Consider the following 20,219-nt stretch of genomic DNA (forward strand, 5'->3'; position numbering starts at 1 on the left):
GTCCACCGCTCTTCCCTCATCAATGTTCTTTGTTACTTCTTCAAAAAATGTAATCAAGTGCGTGAGACATAATTTCCTGTGCACAAAGCCATGTTGACTATCCCTAATCAGTCCTTGCCTTTCCAAATATTTGCAAGTCCTGTCCTTCAGGATTGCTTCCAACAACTTACCCAACACTGATGTCAAGCTCACTGGTCGGTAGTTCCCTTGTTTTTCTTTACCACCTTGCTTAAATAGTGGCACCAGATTAGCCAACCTCCAATCTTCCGGCACCTCACCTGTGACTATTGATCCACATATCTCAGCAAGGGGCCCAGCAATAGCTTCCCCAGCTTCCCATAGAGTTCTAAGATACACCTGATCAGGTCCTGGGGGGTTTATTCACCTTTGTGTTTTAAGACGTCCATCACTCCTCCTCTAATATGGACATTTTTCAAGATGCCACCATCTATATCCCTATTTTCCTTCCTCGTCCTTTTTCACAATAAATACTGATACAAAATACTTGTTTAGTATTTCCCTTATCACCTGCAGTTCCACATATAGGCTGTCTTGCTGATATTTGAGGAGCCCTGTTCTCTCCCTAGTTACCCTTTTGTCCTTAATGTTTTATAAAATCCCTTTTGATTCTCCTTAACCCTATTTGCCAAAGCTATCTCATGTCCTCTTTTTGCCCTACTGTTTTCCCTCTCAAAGATACTCCTACTGCCTTTATACTCTAAGGAATCACTCGATCTCTGCTGCAATATATGTATCTGATGTATGCTTCCTTCTTTTTCTTGGCCAAATCCTTAATTTCTCCAGGCATCCAGCATTTCCTACACCTACCATCCTTGCCTGTCATCCGAACAGGAACATACTGTCTCTGGACTCTCATTTTTGAAGGCTTTCCATTTTCAGCCATCCCTTTACCTCCAATCAACTTTTGAATGTCCTTGTCTAATACTGCCAAAATTGACCTTCCTCTAAGTTAAAACTTTAACTTTTATTGTGGTAGTGGAGGAACCCTTTAGAACTGTAGCTCAGCAGCAATTGTTTTTGAGAGAAGGTGGAAACATTCACCAGAATAATATTGTTATTTCCTTTAGTGTTCTTATGTTCCTCACAGGTACTCGGTGGCACCTTATTCTCAGTTGGAAAGGGTTGGAATCGAGCACCCAAAGCCACTTCCTTTTGTCGGCAACCTGTTTCTTTTCCAAAAGGTAAGATCCTTATAGAATCTTTACATGGAAGAACATTTGTGTTTGGGGAGAAAAATAAAACTTGAATAGAGCTGAACAGGATGGAATCTTGAGTTGTGTATAAGGTAATAATGGAAAGAGAATGTTGATCTGGTATTCTATGTCAAGTTAAGCCACAACTGTAGGAAAAAAGTATATGAAGGTGACATAGCTTCAAACTGATAAAGGACAATTTCAGGAAACCATTAACTCAACAAGTGATTATTACGTGCAATGGAATATTGTAGGCAAAAGGCTTTAGAATTATTAGATGCTTTTACCATGTTTCTATGGAGCGATTATGGTTGATGGTATCCCTCATCACATCATGATGTCATAGCTCAGATTGTCTTTCTGTCGTTTTATATACCAACATTCTTACAATTGAAAATCTTCCTTGGTTTCCTAATAACTTAGAAGTTAGTCAATGTTGATGATATTTGGTTGTCCATATTTCAACAAAGTCAAATTCAGGACAGATGCAGTCAAAGTAAAGGAACAAGATGGATTAGTGGTTAGCACTGCTGCCTCCCAGTGCCAAGTATCCAGGTTCAATTCCAGCCTCGGCGGCTATCTGTGTGGAGTGTGCACATTCTTACCAGCTGTGTAGGTTTCTTCCGGGTGCTGTGGTTTCCACCCATATGTCCAAAGATGTACGGGTTAGGTGGATTGGCCATGTTAAAGTACCCAGCAGTGTCCAGGGATGTGCAGGCCAAATGGATTAGCCATGGGAAATATGGGGTTATGGGGATAGGATAGAGGGGTTGGTCTGGATAGGATGCTGTTCAGAGCATTGATATGGACTCGATGGGCTGAATGGCCTACTTCCACGCTTATGGGAATTCTGTGATTCTATGATAAGGATCAAATGCAGGATAAGGGAGGTTCCCCTCTGGTTTAGGTGGACAAATTATCAAGAGCCAGGGAATGCAGTCTCAGAATAAGGGCAAACCTTTATGACTGAGATGAGAAGAAATTTTTTTGCTTAGAGGGTGATGGATCTTTGGATTTCTCTACCTCAGCAGGCTGACAGTTCAGTCATTGAATATGTTCCAAACTGATATGATTTCAGGATAGTAATGGCATCAAGGAATAAGAGAATAGTTTGAGAAAATGGAGTTAATATAAAATTTCAGGGAAGGCATGAGGGGCTGAATGGCCTCCTGCTGATTCTATATTCTCATAAGTATAAGGTAGAAGTGAGAAGACATAACTCAGAAATGGCAATTATGTGAGGCCATGATTTGACATGTAAAACTGTAGACTATAGGAGGAAAAGGAGACTGATAGATGTAAGGAATTCCATAATTTAAATATCTGTAGAAGAATGATTGTAAAAAAAATTGTGCCGTCTTGATGTTACTAAGGCGAGGACCTAGAAAAGAGATGTATGCGCAGTCGGGCAGCATGCTTGTGGTTTGGATTGAGTTTTGAAGTTAGATTACTCATGGTGCTAGACCACCGAGGTAACAAGATATGACAGCTGATCTACAGTATTCCCCAGGCTTTGACAGACCAGAAAAACTCATTTGGCATTACTGGAAACTGAGATTTTTAAATGCTCATTTCCAGATGACCGTTCATTTCACTGCATGTTTTCCCGAGAGACTCCCCACAGTGAATCAGTGTTTTCCAGCCAGTCCTGGTTGTTTTTAATTTGTTACTGAGGCAACAGGTAATTGTTCTCAAAAGGAACCTAATCAATAATCACACATGAATTCCAGAACCGCTTCACACCCCCCTCCCCCCCACCGTTAACTAGGCATTTAACAAGCCTGAGGCAGTTGTTTGAATTCAGTGGGTGAAAGGAGTAGTATCCGCACTCCTGATATCTGTGGAGAAATATCACTTTGATTTAATTCTGATGTCAAGACATTTTTGAATGTCCCCAAGCATTTTCCATTTATTTATTGCCTTCCTTTGTTAAGAATCAGTTGTGGATAATGGCGCCAAGGACTCCCAGTTCCTATACACTCTTCAATCATTTTTATTTTAAGAGATAAAGGAAGTACATTATGTTAAAAACACTCCCTGGTTTTAGAGAAGAATGCAAGAAATATTTGACTGTTTCAGTAGCTTTCTGAGCTTCTTTTCCTGCTAGGCTACATTGTGATGTTAGTGATGAAAACTGACCTGGACTGAGTCCCTTGGAAGTGTCTTCAGATCAGGCTAGAATTGGTTCAAAGTTGCAAGATATATGTTGCAGCTTTCTTTTGGTCCCTGAGTCAGAGTTGGCAGTGCGTTTTGAAGGCTGTCTGGTTGCGTGGACTTGAGGTCTCCAAGCTTTGCAGTGGAGCCGGTCAAGGCCACAATGGAAGTGGTATCATGCAAGTCTGACTGGCAGGGAACAAGCTGAAAAATGTGTTTCTGGAAAAGCGCAGCAGGTCAGGCAGCATCCAAGGAGCAGGAGAATCGACGTTTCAGGCATAAGCCCTTCTTCAGGAAAGCTCTGATCTCCAGCATCTGCAGTCCTCACTTTCTCCTGGCAGGGAACAAGGTCTGATTTCACTAGAACTTTGTAAAGCATAAGACGTCAATGCTTTCAGTGGGAGAACAAAATTTTTTAAAATGTTTGTGCTGAATTTTCATCTGCTTGGTGAAAATGGGAGGCAGTGACTTGCTGCCATATTGCTGCTGGCATTGTGATCACAAGTATATTTACTGGCATATTCTACTGAGCACCTGGAGCCAACCCTTCAGACTCTCCAGCTGGCTCTGATTGGCATGTTGATGCTGATCCAGTCAGGTGACATTGTGGAAGTTCTGACAAACATTTAAGTGATAGTTTAGCTGAAGGGAACGTGCAGTGTACCTTTTTGTGTAGGGCCAGGAGCAGCCCTGGATTATCCACCTCCTCCTCCCCCACCTTAATTTTGACCTATTTGCCATAATTCTGATGGGTGGGCAACTTGGTCAGTTTAAGTGGTCAGATTAATTCAGACTTGTTTGACTCCAGCTGTGGCTCCTTCAGGACTTATCCAACATGGGGTAGAGCGGCAGGGGTGTGTGGTGGCAGGAGGCAAATGGATGGTGGAATGGTGTGATCTCAGTTTCGAGGGGAGGCCTGCAGCGATGCTATGGAGCAAGGAGCACTGCTATTTTAAGTATGCTTTGAATAGTTGTTTGAGGAGAAAGTGAGGTCTGCAGATGCTGGAGATCAGAGATGGAAATGTGTTGCTGGAAAAGCGCAGCAGGTCAGGCAGCATCTAGGGAACAGGAGAATCGACGTTTCGGGCATTAGCCCTTCTTCAGGAAGTTGTTTAGTTATTTTATACCTGCTACTAAAAGGTTTATCATTTTGGAGGTTTCCAGTGGACCCCTTTTGACTTATCAGTCCCAAGAGTAAACTCGAGCATCCCCTCCAAATACATAAATGGACAGGACATGCACAAGCTTTTGGCTCCTCATTAGTGTATAGGAGAGGTCCATTGCTTCTATGAAGTAGCTTACAGGATATCTATATATATATCGTTACCTGTCTCAATATGAGATATAGCGTTAAGGCATGAGATATAGCTTCTGGAAACTGCTGTGCCCCCACAAACACTGTTCTATGCTCCCTCAAAATCATAGGACGGTTCAAATATCCCTCTTCTGCATTCTAGCAGAGCAATGGTTCAGCTACATGAATGGAAGATGGAGCAGTGATAAAAATGTTGTGCAATCATAATCCAGGAAAATCATAAAATCTTTCTCTTCTTACAATACCTAATTTCCCAACATTATATAAGATTCCAGGGTTCAGATTTCCTGTTCTCCTTAAAATAGGTTTTGCATCATACTGCAGCTTCTTTCCTATCTGTCCATGGCTTGCAGATATATAAAGTAAATATAGAGCTATGATGGTTGGGGGAAAATAAATGACTTTGATTTATAAACTGGTGCATTTGCCATAAGCAACAGTAAATAACTATTTAAAGCACACGATTTATCTTCCTTCCCTTGAAGCCTGATAAGAACATGGGGAGTTCAACCCACCAAGTTGACTCCACCCTTCTGTTAGATCTTGTAGTTTAAGTCAATTTATTGGCCTTCAGTCCACGTCTCTTAATATTCTTGTCAAACAAAAATCCATCAACCTCAGTTTTGGAATTTTGAGTTGACTACCCCAGCATCAATAATTTGTATGGAAAAAATGTTCCAGATTTCCACTACATTTTCCATGACCAAGTGTTTCCTGACTTCATCTGAAATGGAAAATCTCTAATTTTAATGTTATTTCCTATTTTTACGGATATTCCTATCAAAAGAAATCTTTTCCTTTTTATCTATTGTATCAAGTACTCGAATCATCTTAGAGACTTCAATTATAATACTCCCCAATCACCTGTGTTTTAAGAAATGTAAAACTCATTTTAACCAAGAGATAATTCCGGTGAATTGCACTTTCAGGTTCTTCCAATCCTTCTGAAGTCTTGTGCCAAGATTAAATGCTCAGTTGGTGTATACTTGTATGGCTGCATCATACAGACTACATATTTTGAGGTTTGATCCCTTGCCAGACTGAATTAGTTGCTGTCAGCCAGGTCACAGGCACTGCAAGCAGGATAGTTAGTCTCCAGGCTAGGGGGTTAATGCATGGCGAGAGAGTGAAGGAGGGGTAAAGTGGAAGAGGATGGATAATGGGTGGTGGAATTGACTATGTGTAGATGTCAGGTCAGACCATGTACCCTGCTTGTTAGGTTGAATTATTTATTGACCCACTTTGCTGCTCAGTCTGGTCAGATAGTTAGATTGAAACCATATAAATCCATCCCTAGCAATAAGTCAGAGCTTCTGGGATAAGCAAGGTATAAACAGTGGCTTTAGAATGCGAAACGAGGTAGAGTGAGTGGGTGTGGGCCTGCATTAATGCTGTGTATGTGAACATGGTGCTGGGCATGCTCAATAAAACTTGCTGAGTCTCATGAGACCTGGCCCCTGGGCAGACAGTACAGCAGGAGCCTCTTTCCTGGGAAGACAGTGCCAAAGGGCTGTCTCTCTGGGCAGATAGGATATAGGCAGGACTCTGGAGAAAGTGAGGACTGTAGATGCTGGAGAATCAGAGTCGATAAGGATGGTGCTGGAAAAGCACAGCAACACAGGCAGCATCTGAGGAACAGGAAAGTTGACGGTTCGGGTATAAGCTCTTCTTGGAGTTGTCCGTGTTGATGCACATTGTGTAGCAATCAGTGTACAACTCCATTTCAACCTTATCATAGATTCCCTACAGTGTGGAAACAGGCCATTAGACCCGACAAGTCCACACCAATCCTCCAAAGAGTACCCTACCCAGACACATTCCCCTACCCTATCACTCTACATTTCCCTGACTAATGCATCTCGCCCACACATCACTCAATTATATGGGCAATTTAGCATGCCCAGTTCACCTGACCTGTGCATTTTTGGATTGTGGGAGGAAACCGGAGCACCCGAAGGAAACCCACGCAGACACAGGGATAATATGCAAACTCCACACAGATAGTTGCCAAGGCTGGAATTGAACCTGGGTCCCTGGCAGCAATGCTGGCCACTGAGTCACCGTGCTGCTCTATGATGGAGGGAAGGTCATTGCTGAAGCAGATGAAAATGGCTGGGCCTGGGACACGATCCTGCAGAGATGTCCTAGGTCTGAGAGATCAACATCAACAACCATATTCCTTTGTTCTAGATATTGATTCGATCCGAGGGAGATTTTTCTACCGCATTCTCGTTTTCCTAGGAGTCCTTGGTGCCTTAGTCAATCAAATACTGCCTTAACGTCAAAGGCAGTTACTCCATATTACTCCACTTATGTCCATATTTGAGTCAAGCCCAAACTGAGGATCAATGAGCAGATTGTTGCTCAGCAATGCCATTTAATAGCACTAACCATTACTCCCCATATCACTTTGCCACTGATTGAGAGTAAACTGATGGGGTAGTAATTGTGTTGGATAGGTTAATCCTGCTTTTTGTGGAGGGGGACTGGATAATTTTCCACATTGCCAAGTAGAAGCCAGTGTTGTAGCTCTACTGAAGCAGCTTTGCTGTGATGGGAGCCTAGTCTTGGAACTCAAGTTGTGAATACTACTGCTGGAATCTTGAGTGAGCCTATTATCTTTGTAGCATCTAGTGCCTTTGGCTGATTCTTGATACCAGTGGGTGAGTTGAATTGACTGAAGGCAGGCACTTGTCACATTGGAAACTTCAAGAGGATGCTAAAATGTATCATTCTCTTGGCACTTTTGACTTAGGGTTGTTACAAATGCTTCATGTGCTGAGCTCTTCCACCAATTAGGGTGAATATGTTTGTGGTGCCTCCCCCTTTCATTAATTGTTTAAATGTTCACCAACTTTCACAACTGGATGTGGCAGGACTGCAGAACTTCAGTTGCTTAGTTCTAATATCTATTGTATACAAGTTTTATATTGCAAACATTTTCATGTTTCAGCTTCAACAAGTTGATGTCTCATTATTAAGTACGTGTGGTGTGCCACTGCTGCCATGCCCCTCTGCACTCTGCATTAAACTAGGGTTAATCCCTTGGCTTGATGGTAATGATAGGGTTGGTGATGTCATTAGGAATAGATATTTATACTTAAGGAATATGAGGAACTGGAATGTGGAACTGTCTTGACTTTGTGGATTGAAAAGGTTTGACAGATGTTTTGAAGAGACATGTGATACCTGAGAATTGTTCAGCAGTAGTGTGGGCTGTGACTCTCATCCAAATTATCGAAAAGTAACTAACTTTCAAAAGGAGGCAAGCAAAGTTTTTGAGAGAGGTGAGTTTTATTGCTTTAATTACAGGACAAACTTGGTTTCCCTACATGAGGAAGGTTGCTTGGGAACGCTCTTCTCTTACAGGAAATTTCAGTGTATCAGTGGAAAGAAGCGATCTCCGAAACTTCCAGTATGCAAGACTCTCTCTTTCTGTCCTGAAAAAGTAAGAAGAAACCTTACAGCACTGCAAGCTGCGCAGATCACACAGCGAAGTATTTTTAGGAGCCTGAGAAAGTAACCAAATATCAATATCTCTGACTACCTCATAAATCTTAAAAGCTGAACTGCTACTTCTACTCAAAGGTCTAACTGACTATCCATCTAAATTGAAGTTTAATCTGAAGATGTTCCATTGCTTGAAGCTGGTCAGTATCTCAATCTCATCAACAGGAAAACATGGGAGATCATCCCATTTTGTGTTGGGGCCCTTGGCTGACAATTTTGATATTTTTCCTTTTTGCCTTTTAGTTAAAAAAAAATAATTTCCCTGTGGAGCTGTGTTGTTGTGTATCAATGTATTTGCGGTTAAGAGGGCATGCATTCATTTCAAATTATAGAATGGTTGTTAACCAGGTTTGCCACTTATTCAATAATGTTTTATTTTTAGTAAATAAGCTATTGAGTTTATTAAAGATATATGGTGAAAAGCCTCCTTTATCCTGGATAGTTAAAGAATTTTGTCCTTTTGATTGAGTCAATATATTTACACTAATGGGCAATGGAGTCATCCTGAAGAAGGGCTCATGCCCGAAACGTCGATTCTCCTGCTCCTTGGATGCTGCCTGACCTGCTGCACTTTTCCAGCAACACATTTTCAGAAAGGAGTCATCCTGTCAAGAATTGTAACAATATACTAGCCCATGAGGTTACAGATTGTGGTTGATGATAATTCTATTGGTGGCCTAGAGCGTCGTGGATGCCCAGTTTCAAATGGCTAGATCTGTTTGAACACCATCCCATTTATCACAACAGTATTGCCACACAACACACAGAGGGGTGAAGACCGATTTTAAATTGTTTTGTCTCCAAAAACTGTTTGGTTGCTTTTACTCCTACCAGTATTGTCACAGACAGATGTATCATGAACAGGCAGATTGATAGAAACAAATCCAGGTAGATTTTTCCCTCATGTTGGTTCCCTCACTGACCTTGGATCCAGTCTAGCAAGCTTTAGGACTTAACCATTCAGTCAGTAGTGATAGAACATTACAGCGCAGTATAGGTCCTTCTGCCCTTGATGTTGTGCTGACCTGTGAAACCAATCTGAAGCCCATTTTCATCTATATGTTTATCCAATGACCATTTAAATGCCCTTAAAGTTGGTGAGTCTACTACTGTTGCAGGCAGCACCCTACTATGAGTAAAGAAACTACCTCTGACATCTGTCCTTCAGTTTAAAGCTATGTCCCCTCATGCTACCCAACATATTGGAGGAAAAAGGCTCTCACTGTCCACCCTATCTAACCCTCTGATTATCTTATATGTCTCAATCAAGTCACCTCTCAACCTTCTTCTCACTAATGAAAACAGTCTCAAGTCCCTCAGCCTTTCCTCATAAGACCTACCCTCCATACCAGGCAACATCCAAGTAAATCTCCTCTGAACCTTTTCCACAACTTCCACATCCTACCTATAATGCGGTGACCAGAACTGTATGTAATACTCCAAGTGCGGCCATGCCAGAGTTTTGTATAGCTGCAGCATGACCTCATGCCTCCAAAACTCAATCCCGCTACCAATAAAAGCTAACAAACCATATGCCTTCTTAACAACCTTATCAGCCTGGGTGGCAACTTTCAGGGATCTATGTACATGGATACCGAGATCTCTCTGTTCATCTACACTACTGAGAATCTTACCATTAGCCCAGTACTCTGCATTCTTGTTGCTCCTTCGAAAGTGAATCACCTTACATTTTTCCGCAATAAACTCTATTTGCCACCTCTCAGCCCAACTCTGCAACTCATCTATGTCCCCTTGTAACCTGCAGCATCCTTTGTCAGTAACTTACAATTCCACTGACCTTAGTGTCATCTGCAAATTTACTAACCCATCCTTCTACGCCCTCATCCTGGTCATTTATAAAAATGACAAACAGCACAGATTTTTGTGGTACACCACAAATAACTCAACTCCAGGATGAACATTTTCTCATCCCTCATTCCTGATGAAGAGCTCCTGCCTGAAACGTTGATCTTCCTGCTCCTCAGATGCTGCCTGACCTGCTATGCTTTTCCAACACCACTCTAATCTTGACTTTGATCTCCAGCATCTGCAGTCCTCACTTTCACCTATTTTCCATCCTAAATTAATCTAGTCCCACTTGCCAGCAGTTGACCCATATCCCTCCAAACCCTTCCTATTTATATACCCATCCAGATGCCTTTTAAATGTTGTAATTGTACCAGCCTCCACCACTTCTGGCAGCTCGTTCCAAACACATACCACCCTTTGCGTGAAAAAGTTGCCCCTTTTAAATCTTTTCCCTTTTGTTAATGTACATTACAGTCCCTGTCCAGAGAACGTCCTATGCACTTCTCAGCCTCAGTGCTTTTTCCAGTTAGTGCTCAACATGGGCACAAACTGGTTCATCAGCTCAAATGATGCATTAAAGGTGGTGAGCAGCATGGGATTTGCTTCCTCATGTTGGATCTGATGCCATGAGCTTTTCATCTTGCGCTTGTGAGGACAAGTGCAGGAATGATAAATTTCAACACACACTCAACAGTTTAGACTCCAGGACAAAACGGGTGCTTTCTGGTTGGCAAAGTTGTCTCTGGTTGGCTGAGGCTGCCATTGCGTTAGCAATGAGTAAGTGAAGGTTTTCCAAGCTCCTGGGTAATTTAAGAAGAACCTACAGGTATTTTGTTTAGAAGGAACTTGTTCTTTTGCATGAATATATATTGCTTTCAGCAACTATAAATGAGCCACATAGCAATCTCAAATGATATTATTAAATTAGTTGTTCGTGTAGCTGTAAATTGTTTAGGATTATTCAAAAGTACACCCAATTGCACAACCACACGTAACAATAGACTTGTAGTTTCGGGAATTGCAAGCATACAGTCTCCACTCGGCCTATTCCACAACCAAAGCAAAGTGCCGTTTGATTTTTTCAACATGAGGCTTGCATGCCTCTTATCACAGTGACTAAAGTTCATGCACAATGTTGCTTAACTGTGTGATAAGCAGAATTTCTTTTTGCATTTTTAGCACCATCCTGTTTGTGGAAAACACCACTCGCCTAATGACTGTATAGTAGCAGTGTGAAATAGCTTGCTTAACCTGGTGTTGAAATTTTTGAATACTTTGTCTTTCCAAGGTAGATTTGCAAAGTAGATTTTTGAACCCAAGAATCGCACAGTAGTGACCACTGGCCTATTTGTGAGTTTGCATGAGCTTCAACAATATGTCTCTTTTCAGCAACCTAAATAAAACTGGTTATGTCATTTTGCAGCCTCAGCAGCTGGTCCCATTCCTGCTGCTCGTTGGTTTGATTTAGTGAGCAATTGGCAGTTTAGGCTTGCCTCGCATCTCAATGAAACGATCACTTTTTTTTATGCCTCTTGAGCCAGACAGCATTCTCTTTGTTTGACTCTCACTGCCCAGCCTATGTAAAGAGCTGCAAACTTCCCCCACCCCCTCTGTGTGCAAACTCCCCGGAAAACAGAGCATGGATGTGTGGGGACATTGTCCACAGATGCAATGGGCCCAGGCACTTTTTTTTTGTAACTGTTCAATGCCTGACAAGGCGGATTAAACCATTCATGGCAGTTTTCATTGTGTAACAGGTGACATTGCAGCTTCCACTCCCTATCCCCCCACTCTCCCCTTGGTGAAGTGTATGGCACTCATCCTTATACAAACACATGTTCTGTGCTAGAATATGAAGCCATAACCACAGTGATACATTACCCATAACAATCTTAAGTAGTTTAGCAACTTGGATTCTGTTGCTTCTACACAAAAAAGACACCTGCTGTTGAGCCTTTGCAATAAATCATGATTAAAAGGAGCCGGAGGCACATTTTGTGGACACTGTTTCTTGTGAAGACAGAATCTCAGTTCATCAAATCTTCCGGCAGTGTTATTTGCAAAGTAATATTTTGATTTGTAAAGTTGTTCAGTGTCCTTGTTAGTAAGGAGGAATTTGATAAAATAGATGTTGAAAAGATGTTCCATTTGTGGGGTGGACCACAGCCAGGAGCTGTAAATCTAAGGTGAATTCATTTGATTCAATGAGAGAGTTCTTTACACTGAGTGTGGTTAGAATGTGATAAAAAGTTGCACAGTGTTTGAGGCAATTATTATTGACACATTAGAAGGTAAGCCCAAGATTGTAAGGTACAGTAACAGAATTAGGCTGTTCAGTCCGTCAGTTCGGCTCTGCCATTCAATCATGGCTGATATGTTTCTCAACCCAATCTCTTGTCTTCTCCTGTAACCCTTGATCCCCTTACCAAGAAGGAAGAATGAAGTGAAGACTATTTTCTAAATGGGGAAAGGCTTTGGGAGTCCGAGTTCAGGATTCTCTTCCGGTCAACATGTAACTTCAAGTGGCAGTTAGGAAGGCTAATGCTTTGATTTCTAGAGGGCTAGAATATAAGAGCAGAAATCTATTGCTGAGGCTGTATAAGGTTCTGGACACACTGCATTTGGAAAGCTATGAGCAATTTTGGACCCCGTAGCTAAGGAAGGAAGTGCTGGTGTTGAGGGGGTCCAGGGGACGTTTACAAGAATAATCCTGGGAATGAAGGATTTGTCATATGAGGAATAGTTGAGGACTCTGTGTTTGTACTCGATGGAAGTTAGAAGGATGAGCAGGGATCTAATTGAAACTTACACAATACCGAGAGGCTGGGACAGAGTGGGTGTGGAGAAGATGTTTACACTAGCAGGAGACACTCAGACCCAGGGTCAGAGTCCCAGAGTGAAGGGACAACTCTTTAGACCTGAGATGAGGAGGAATTTCATCATCCAGAAGGTGGTTAATGTTTGGAACTCATTCTCACAGAGGGCTGTAGTGTGTATTTAATTCATAGCATGTATTGAAGACAGAGATAGTTTCTTGATTAGTGAGGGGATCAAGGGTAATGGCGAGATGGCAGGAGATTAGCGGTTGAGAAACATATCAGCCATAATTAAATGGCAGAGCAGACTCAATGGGCTGAATGGGCGAATTCTGCTTCTGTATCTTCTAGTTTTATTTTAATTTCTTTAAGGTTATGCCGATAGGGTTACTTTTTGGGGGTTGGGAAGAGGTTAGTATGGAGAATAAATCACAACACAAGTTGGTTGGATCTGTGGTGTACATTCTGTGTAATTCTCAGACCTGGCGCTGTGTGGGAAGTGCATGTACAGTACTTCATTCATATTTTAGATGACAAACCCAAATAAAAACCCACACTGCTCATTAATTCGTGCAACCTTGGAAAACCACCTCAATTTGGTTGAAAACAAAACGCACTATAATGCCAAATCTCATATTAAAAATGATCATCAATTTTCTTTCATCGGTCCTCAGGCAGTATTAAATAAGTAGCCCTTGTCATGGCTTGAAATCCAAAATTAACAGCGGAGATGATTGAATGCCATTTTGATCAGTTTAAGCTCATTCAAGATGTGATTCTTGACATCTTATGTATCAACACAGCATACCTCTGTTTATGAGCCCTTGATTTGGAAGTGTTTTTGTTTGGTGGGCATTTTGAGGAATTCTGCATGAAATCTTGGACATAGCATCATTTCCAGTATTTTGTTGGCACCGTAGTGCTAACTGATGGCTCGCTGTCAAGCAACGCCACACTAAAGAAACATTCAGGACCACAAGATTTGCTTCTCAGTTTTCCTGCCTCCTCACCCAGCAATGATTTGTGCTCAAATCACCTCTTCAATGGATTGCGAGCTCTCTCTGGTCCCTTACTCAGTGGGCCATTCTTGAAGTCAGCTCTCTGGTAAATGCTGTTATTCGTCGATATTTGGTCATCCACAATTTCTGACGTAGGAACATTAGGATTATTTAATCCTGATCTGCCATCATTTAGTCTTATCTACCATCTTCAGAAATCACATTATTACGGTGCAGGTGGAGGCCGGTTGGCCATCCTGTCTGCACGGGCTTTCCAAATGAGCATTATCCCTTTGTGTCATTCTTCTTTTTTCTCTACTCCTACAATTTTTTAATCATTAATCAGTGCTGTTTTGAATGCCTCAATTGAACCTGCCTCCGCCACACTTCCAGGCAGTGCATTCCAGAGTTGAACCACTCATTGTGGGAAGAAAATCAGATTTTTTTCTCCTATCATGTTTGCAAGTTACTTTTGCAGATCTGCAAAGTTTAAATCTGTCCCTCTTTGAACTCATTCCTCTTATGACTGAGGACAGTTTCTCCTCTATTAAGATCTCTTAGAACTTAGTAAAACCTCAACCACAGCTCCTTATATTCTTCTCAGCAAGGACAATAGTCACAAACCTCCCTCATCTATCCTCCTAACTGAAATGTTTATTCATCCCTGGACCCATTCTTGTGAGTCTCTTTAAATTTTTCCACTGCAATCTCAATCTTCTGATGGTGTGCTGCCCAGAACTGTATGTAGGGCTCCAACTGAGGTACAGCAATTGTCTTATTTAAGTTCACCAAAATCTCTTTCTTCCTCTGTAACCCTATTAATAAAGTCCAAGGAACTGTATACGTTGTTATCTGCTCTTCTGATCTGTCCTGCCACCTTCAGTGATGTATGCAGATCCACTCTCCCTGAAGAATGATATCTTTCTATTGCCTGTCTGTGTTCTTCCCATGAAAATGCAACACCTCACACTTTCATGTTGTACTTCATCTGCCACCTATCTGCCCACTCCACCAATTTTCCTGGTCCTGTTGGAGTTCTGCACTGTCCTCCTTTACAATTTACAATGCTTACAAGTTGCCAATCATCTGCAATCTTTGAAATTGTCCCCTACACGCCAATACCTAGATCACTAATATAGGTCAGGAAAAGCAAGGGTCCGAAACTGACTCCTGAAGAGTTCCACTGCAAACCTTCCTCCAGTCTGAAACTATCCATTGAACTTTACTCTCTATTACTTTGCCAATTATTCTTAACCATGTTGCTACTTTTATAGCTTTTATTCCATGAGTTATAACTTTTCGAAGTCAATACAAGCCTGTTGTATTGAACGTCTTTTGAAAATCCAATATTACCCTAATTGATCCTTTATGTTACCTCATTAGAAAACTCCCAACTTATTTAAACACAATTTCCCCTTTCGAAAATAACGCTGACTCTTCCTAATCAAGGCCTTTCCCTTTCTATTAATTCCATCCCAAATAATTATTTAGAGAAGCCTCCTACCACTGAAGTTAAACTGACTGGTCTGGAATTACTGACCTTATCCTTACAAGCATTTTTCTTTAAAACAAGAGTGTAATTTTTGCAATGCTTCAGTCCTTTGGCATTGTCCCTGAGTCTAGGAAAGATTGTGACCAGTACCCCTACAAATTCATTCTAAATTTCTTCAATATCCTTGGATGCAGTTCATCATGTATCAGTGCCTTGTCAACTTTAATTATTGACAATCTATCCATCACTTCCTCCTTATCAATTTTTAACTCTTCTAATGACATTCCTCTTCTGTCACCAGGGTCTTAATAGAGGATAGATACAAAATATTCAATTAATACCTTAGCCGAGCCCATGTGTAAATTTTCTTTTTGATCCCTGATTGGCTACACTCATTTCCCCGCTTTTATTATTTATTTATTTATTGAAGATCCCTCTTCGGATTCCACTTTGTTGGCCATTAGTCTTTCCTCATAATCCCTCTTCACATCTCATAAATGTGTTTTCACCTCTCCTCCGAACTTTCCATCCTGCTGTTGGTTCTCAGTTGTATTTTCTATATGACACCTTCGTAAGCATATTGTTTCACTTTTTTATCTTAATTATAATCGCTTTTTTAACCAGGGAGCTCTGGATTTGTTTGCTCTGCCTTTCCTTTTAGAGGAAATATACAGTGATTGTGCTCAAATAATTTCATTGTTGAAGATAGCTTTTTGCTCAGCAGCATTTTTTTCTTGCTGGCCCATCACTTTTAAAAAGCTGACATCTCCAGACCAATTTGACTATTATGAATTGCGATGGTTTAGCACTGTAGCTATCAGGAGTGAGCCATTCAGCCCTCTGTTCTACCATCCAGTTAGATCAGGCTTGCCCGTACCTCAGCCCCATTTATCTACATTTACTTCATATCCCGTGATACTTTTTTGTGGATCATTGCCTTGACTGAGTTCCTTTGATCTTGAGAATGATGCTATCAAGTGTTCTCAACTCAAGGCAGGGCCAGTCAAGATGGTCAGGTCAGAGGGGATGGACCAGACAAAGCACAATCCAAAACAAGTCCTAAACAGCAATCCAGGTGGAGGATCCTCGAGTGATATCAATGGCTGTGATGACGGATGAAGGTTGCGGCTTACGAAGATCCCCAGTTGTCAATGCTTCCTTTCCGACTGGAACTGGATCTGTCTCTATCAAGGACCGTGTGTCTGCTGATGTATAACAGCATTCCCAGTTAAAAGGTGTCCTGCACAAGGTGTCTACCTAGAACATGGAACTTCCAAGGTGAACAATCTTATTTGTTAGTGAGCAATTGCTAACAATGATTCCATGGTAAAAGGTAAATTTGCCATGATACTCTTACCTGACAACAATTCATCAATCTTGAAACTTCCTGTTGACTGAGAATTCTCTGCATTTTGGAGGTGAGTTCCAGATGTCTAGTTACCCTTTTTGTGAAAAATATGGTTCCTGATTTCACACTGGACAGCTAGGCAGGTGTTTAAGTTTATGCTAACTTGTTTTGGATTCTCACTGCCACTCTCTTGAGGAAAGAGATAATCTGTCCATTTAATCTTTTGAACATATTAAAACATAGATCACCCATGTCTTAGGTTTATGTAACTTGTTCTCACTGTTTAAACGTTTGCATCCTAATGACATTCCGGTGAATCACAGTGGACCCTTTATAGCACACATGTATCAGTCTGCAACTCAGTACAATTGCTTCAAGGTGTGACAACTAAATAATTTGTTTAGTCAAATCAATTGACTAAATTGCAATTTGATTTATCTGACATTCTCACTCCTGATATTGTTTAATCTGGATCCTATTTACTCCAAGTTCAAAATTGCAAACATTGATGGCTTTTCTGTTACTGCAAAGAATACGGTCCCGTGCTGGAGAAACAACACAGATCAACTTCCTCAGATCTCAGCTGTAAAAGTTCCCTTGTTCTTTAGAGAAAGAAACCAGAGCTCCGTTTAGATCTGACCTATATGCAACTACAGCTATACAATTATCTGGTTGGCTCTTATCTGCCATCCAAAGTCTCCTGGGAAGCTAGTCATTGTATCAAGCCAAAAGAGTGGCTTACCATCACCTTTCCAGGGGTAACTAGAAGGGCCTATAATTACTCCCTTTCTTGTGAAAATAAAGAATAAAATTAATGTTTGGGTATAACAGGGAAAGTCTTGATTGGTTTCCATTGGTCCTTGAGCAGTAGAAAGGGTGTCTGATAGCTGAGTATCTGTATCCCAGCAGCGCCGTCAGTTCCTTCAGGAGATGAGAGAAGCAGAAACCAAAGATGATGGTTTTGGTCCTTCTAATATTTAGTTTTGTATGCAGAGGGAGTGTCAGCGGCAGAGATGTGACAGCAGCTAGCTCAAATGAAAAGGTCATATTACCGAGAGACGCAAGCAGCTGCCTCATCAGTCACATTTGTAGGCCCATGCACTGACCCAGCAGAATGAGACACTGGACTATCTCCAGCCCGAAAATCAAACACTGAAACTAGGCAGTTAATTATCTCAACAATTAAAAACTGAGAAAGTAGAAGGCACATATCATAAAACTAAATTAACAGAAAGCATTTGGTCAAACCACAGGCAACTGCAGCAAATCAAAGTTAACAGTTTGGTGCACTGGTGCTGGAATATGCTCTGGCAGTTTTGTTTTGCTGGCATATGTTGATGTTAATGGACAGAAATAATTATGGTGACAATATAGTCACAAAGTATTGCAAAGTATTTGCAGCGTAGAAACAGGCTGTTCAGTCCTGTAGGTCCATATTAGTGTTTGTGCTTCACATGAACTCCTCCCAACCCTCATCATAGAACCCTGTCAGTATAATATTCAATTCCTTGCTGCCTCGAGGGCATATCTAGCTTCCCATGATTGCATCTACACTACACAGCTTAACTGCTTTATGTGGTTGAGAGGGCTGTATTCCCTACCTACTCTCCTGAATTCTTTATTGCACTTACCAGTAACTATTTTATATTTATGGCCACGAATCTCAGTCTTGCCCACAAGTGGAAGCAGCTCTACATCTACCCTATCAAGCTCTAACAAGCCAACCCTAAGTCCTCTCTTTGGTATGGAAACAGCTCTAGTCTATTTAGTCTTTCCTGGTAGACATAACCTCACAGAATGGAGTTTGTCTCAACAAAGATCAAAGTCGACCAGGCAGTGCATCACTTCTTTATGGTTGCAAAGCTTAGACAACCTGCCAGCATCAAGTAAAGGAACTAGAAGCACTCCATCTTTGTGCTGTGAGATCTATTTGCAACCTTCCAGCTCAGCGAGCAAACCTACATCCAGAACCTCAGCCTGAGCAACAAATCTTCTCAAGACTCACTATCTATTTGCAACATTTGGCTCTGGGACAAAATCCCAATATTTAACAAAATGCTGTGTACCTGGCATTGAGAGCATGCTCATCAGACCTCAGATTCCCTGACTGAGTCACATGATTCACATGGAAGATTCTGGATCCGAAAGGCAGTGTTTGACAGCCAGCTGAGTGTGGAACACACCACAGCACATCCAAAACTTGGATATAAAGACAACCTGAAAGACCATTTTAGAAATTGCAAGCTGGATCTCAGTACATGGAGATGTTTTTAAAAATCTTCAACAAACAGAAGTGGAAAGGTCTATGTCATCAAGTGATTTCAACATTTGAGAATCGAATCAAGTGCCTTCAGGCTAAGTGAGTGCAGTGCAAAGCCAGTGCTTCTGTCTGTGCCACCAACGCTGACTTCATTTGCAAACAATTATGTAAGTCAGAATTAGGTCTGACATCAAACACGGGGTGACATCATGCTAGAAGCATTATTTTCATTCCACTAATGCTCATTGTCGAAACAACAACAGAATCCATCATAAGCTCTCATAGAATATTATAGTATAGGCCCTTCGGCCCTTGATGTTGTGCCGATTTGTGGAACCAATCTGAAGCCCCTCTATACTACACTATCCCATTGTAGTCCATATGCCTATCCAATGACCATTTAAATGCCCTCAAAGTTGGCGAGTCTCTTCCTGTTGCAGGCAGTGTGTTCCATGTCCCTACAACTCTTTTGAGTAAAGAAACTACCTCTGATTACTGCCTCTGTCATTTGTCTCTCCACCCTGCAGGCACTCTGCCTCTATTCCTGATGAAGGGCTTTTGCCCGAAACGTCAATTTTCCTGCTGCTTGGATGCTGCCTGAACTGCTGTGCTTTTCCAGCACCACTCTGATCTAGAATCTGGTTTCCAGCATCTGCAGTCCTTGTTTTTACCTACCTCTGACATCTGTCCTATATCTATCACCCCTCAATATAAAGCTATGACCCCTCATGCTAGCCATCGCCATCCGAGGAAAAAGGCTTTCACCATCCACCCTATCTAACCCTCTGATTATCTTATGTCTCAATTAAGTCACTTCTCAACTTTCTTCACTCTATCGAAAACAGCCTCAAGTCCTTCAGCCTTTCCTCATAAGTCCTTCCCTCCATACCAGGCAACATTCTAGTAAATCTCTTCTGAGCCCTTTCCAAAGCTTCCACATCCTTCCTATAATGTGGTGACCAGAACTTTATGCAATGTGTCTGCACCATGTTTTGTACAGTTGCAGCATGATCTCATTTCAAAACAACACTATCAACTTTCAAGGCTCTATGTACCAGGAAACTGAGATCTTTCTGTTCATCTACACTATCAAGAATCTTACCATTAGCCCAGTACTCTGCATTCATGTTGCTCCTTCCAAAGTAAATCACCTCACACTTTTTCATGTTAAACACCATTTGCCACCTCTTAGCCCAGCTCTGCAGCTTATCTATGACCCTTTGTAACCTACAATAACCTTCATTACTACCCACAACTCCACCGACCTTAGTGTCATCCGCAAATTTACTAACCCATCCTTCTA

At 41.5% G+C, this 20,219-nt stretch overlaps 1 protein-coding gene across 1 annotated transcript in view; it reads left to right on the plus strand.

The window, feature by feature from the left end:
• The window catches only part of tbxas1 (thromboxane A synthase 1 (platelet)), a 238,952-nt gene that overhangs the window by 39,082 nt on the left and 179,651 nt on the right, over nt 1-20,219 (plus strand). Inside the window, exon 3 of the mRNA XM_087997508.1 lies at nt 1,109-1,202. Within this exon, the coding sequence (XP_087853634.1) occupies nt 1,109-1,202 (94 nt within the window). The remainder of the gene's footprint in view (nt 1-1,108; nt 1,203-20,219) is intronic.

The sequence above is a fragment of the Chiloscyllium plagiosum genome, unplaced genomic scaffold (assembly GCF_037043375.1).
Source record: "Chiloscyllium plagiosum isolate Xiang-an unplaced genomic scaffold, Cpla_swu_hap1 HiC_scaffold_19, whole genome shotgun sequence".
Classification (NCBI taxonomy): Eukaryota; Metazoa; Chordata; class Chondrichthyes; order Orectolobiformes; family Hemiscylliidae; genus Chiloscyllium; species Chiloscyllium plagiosum.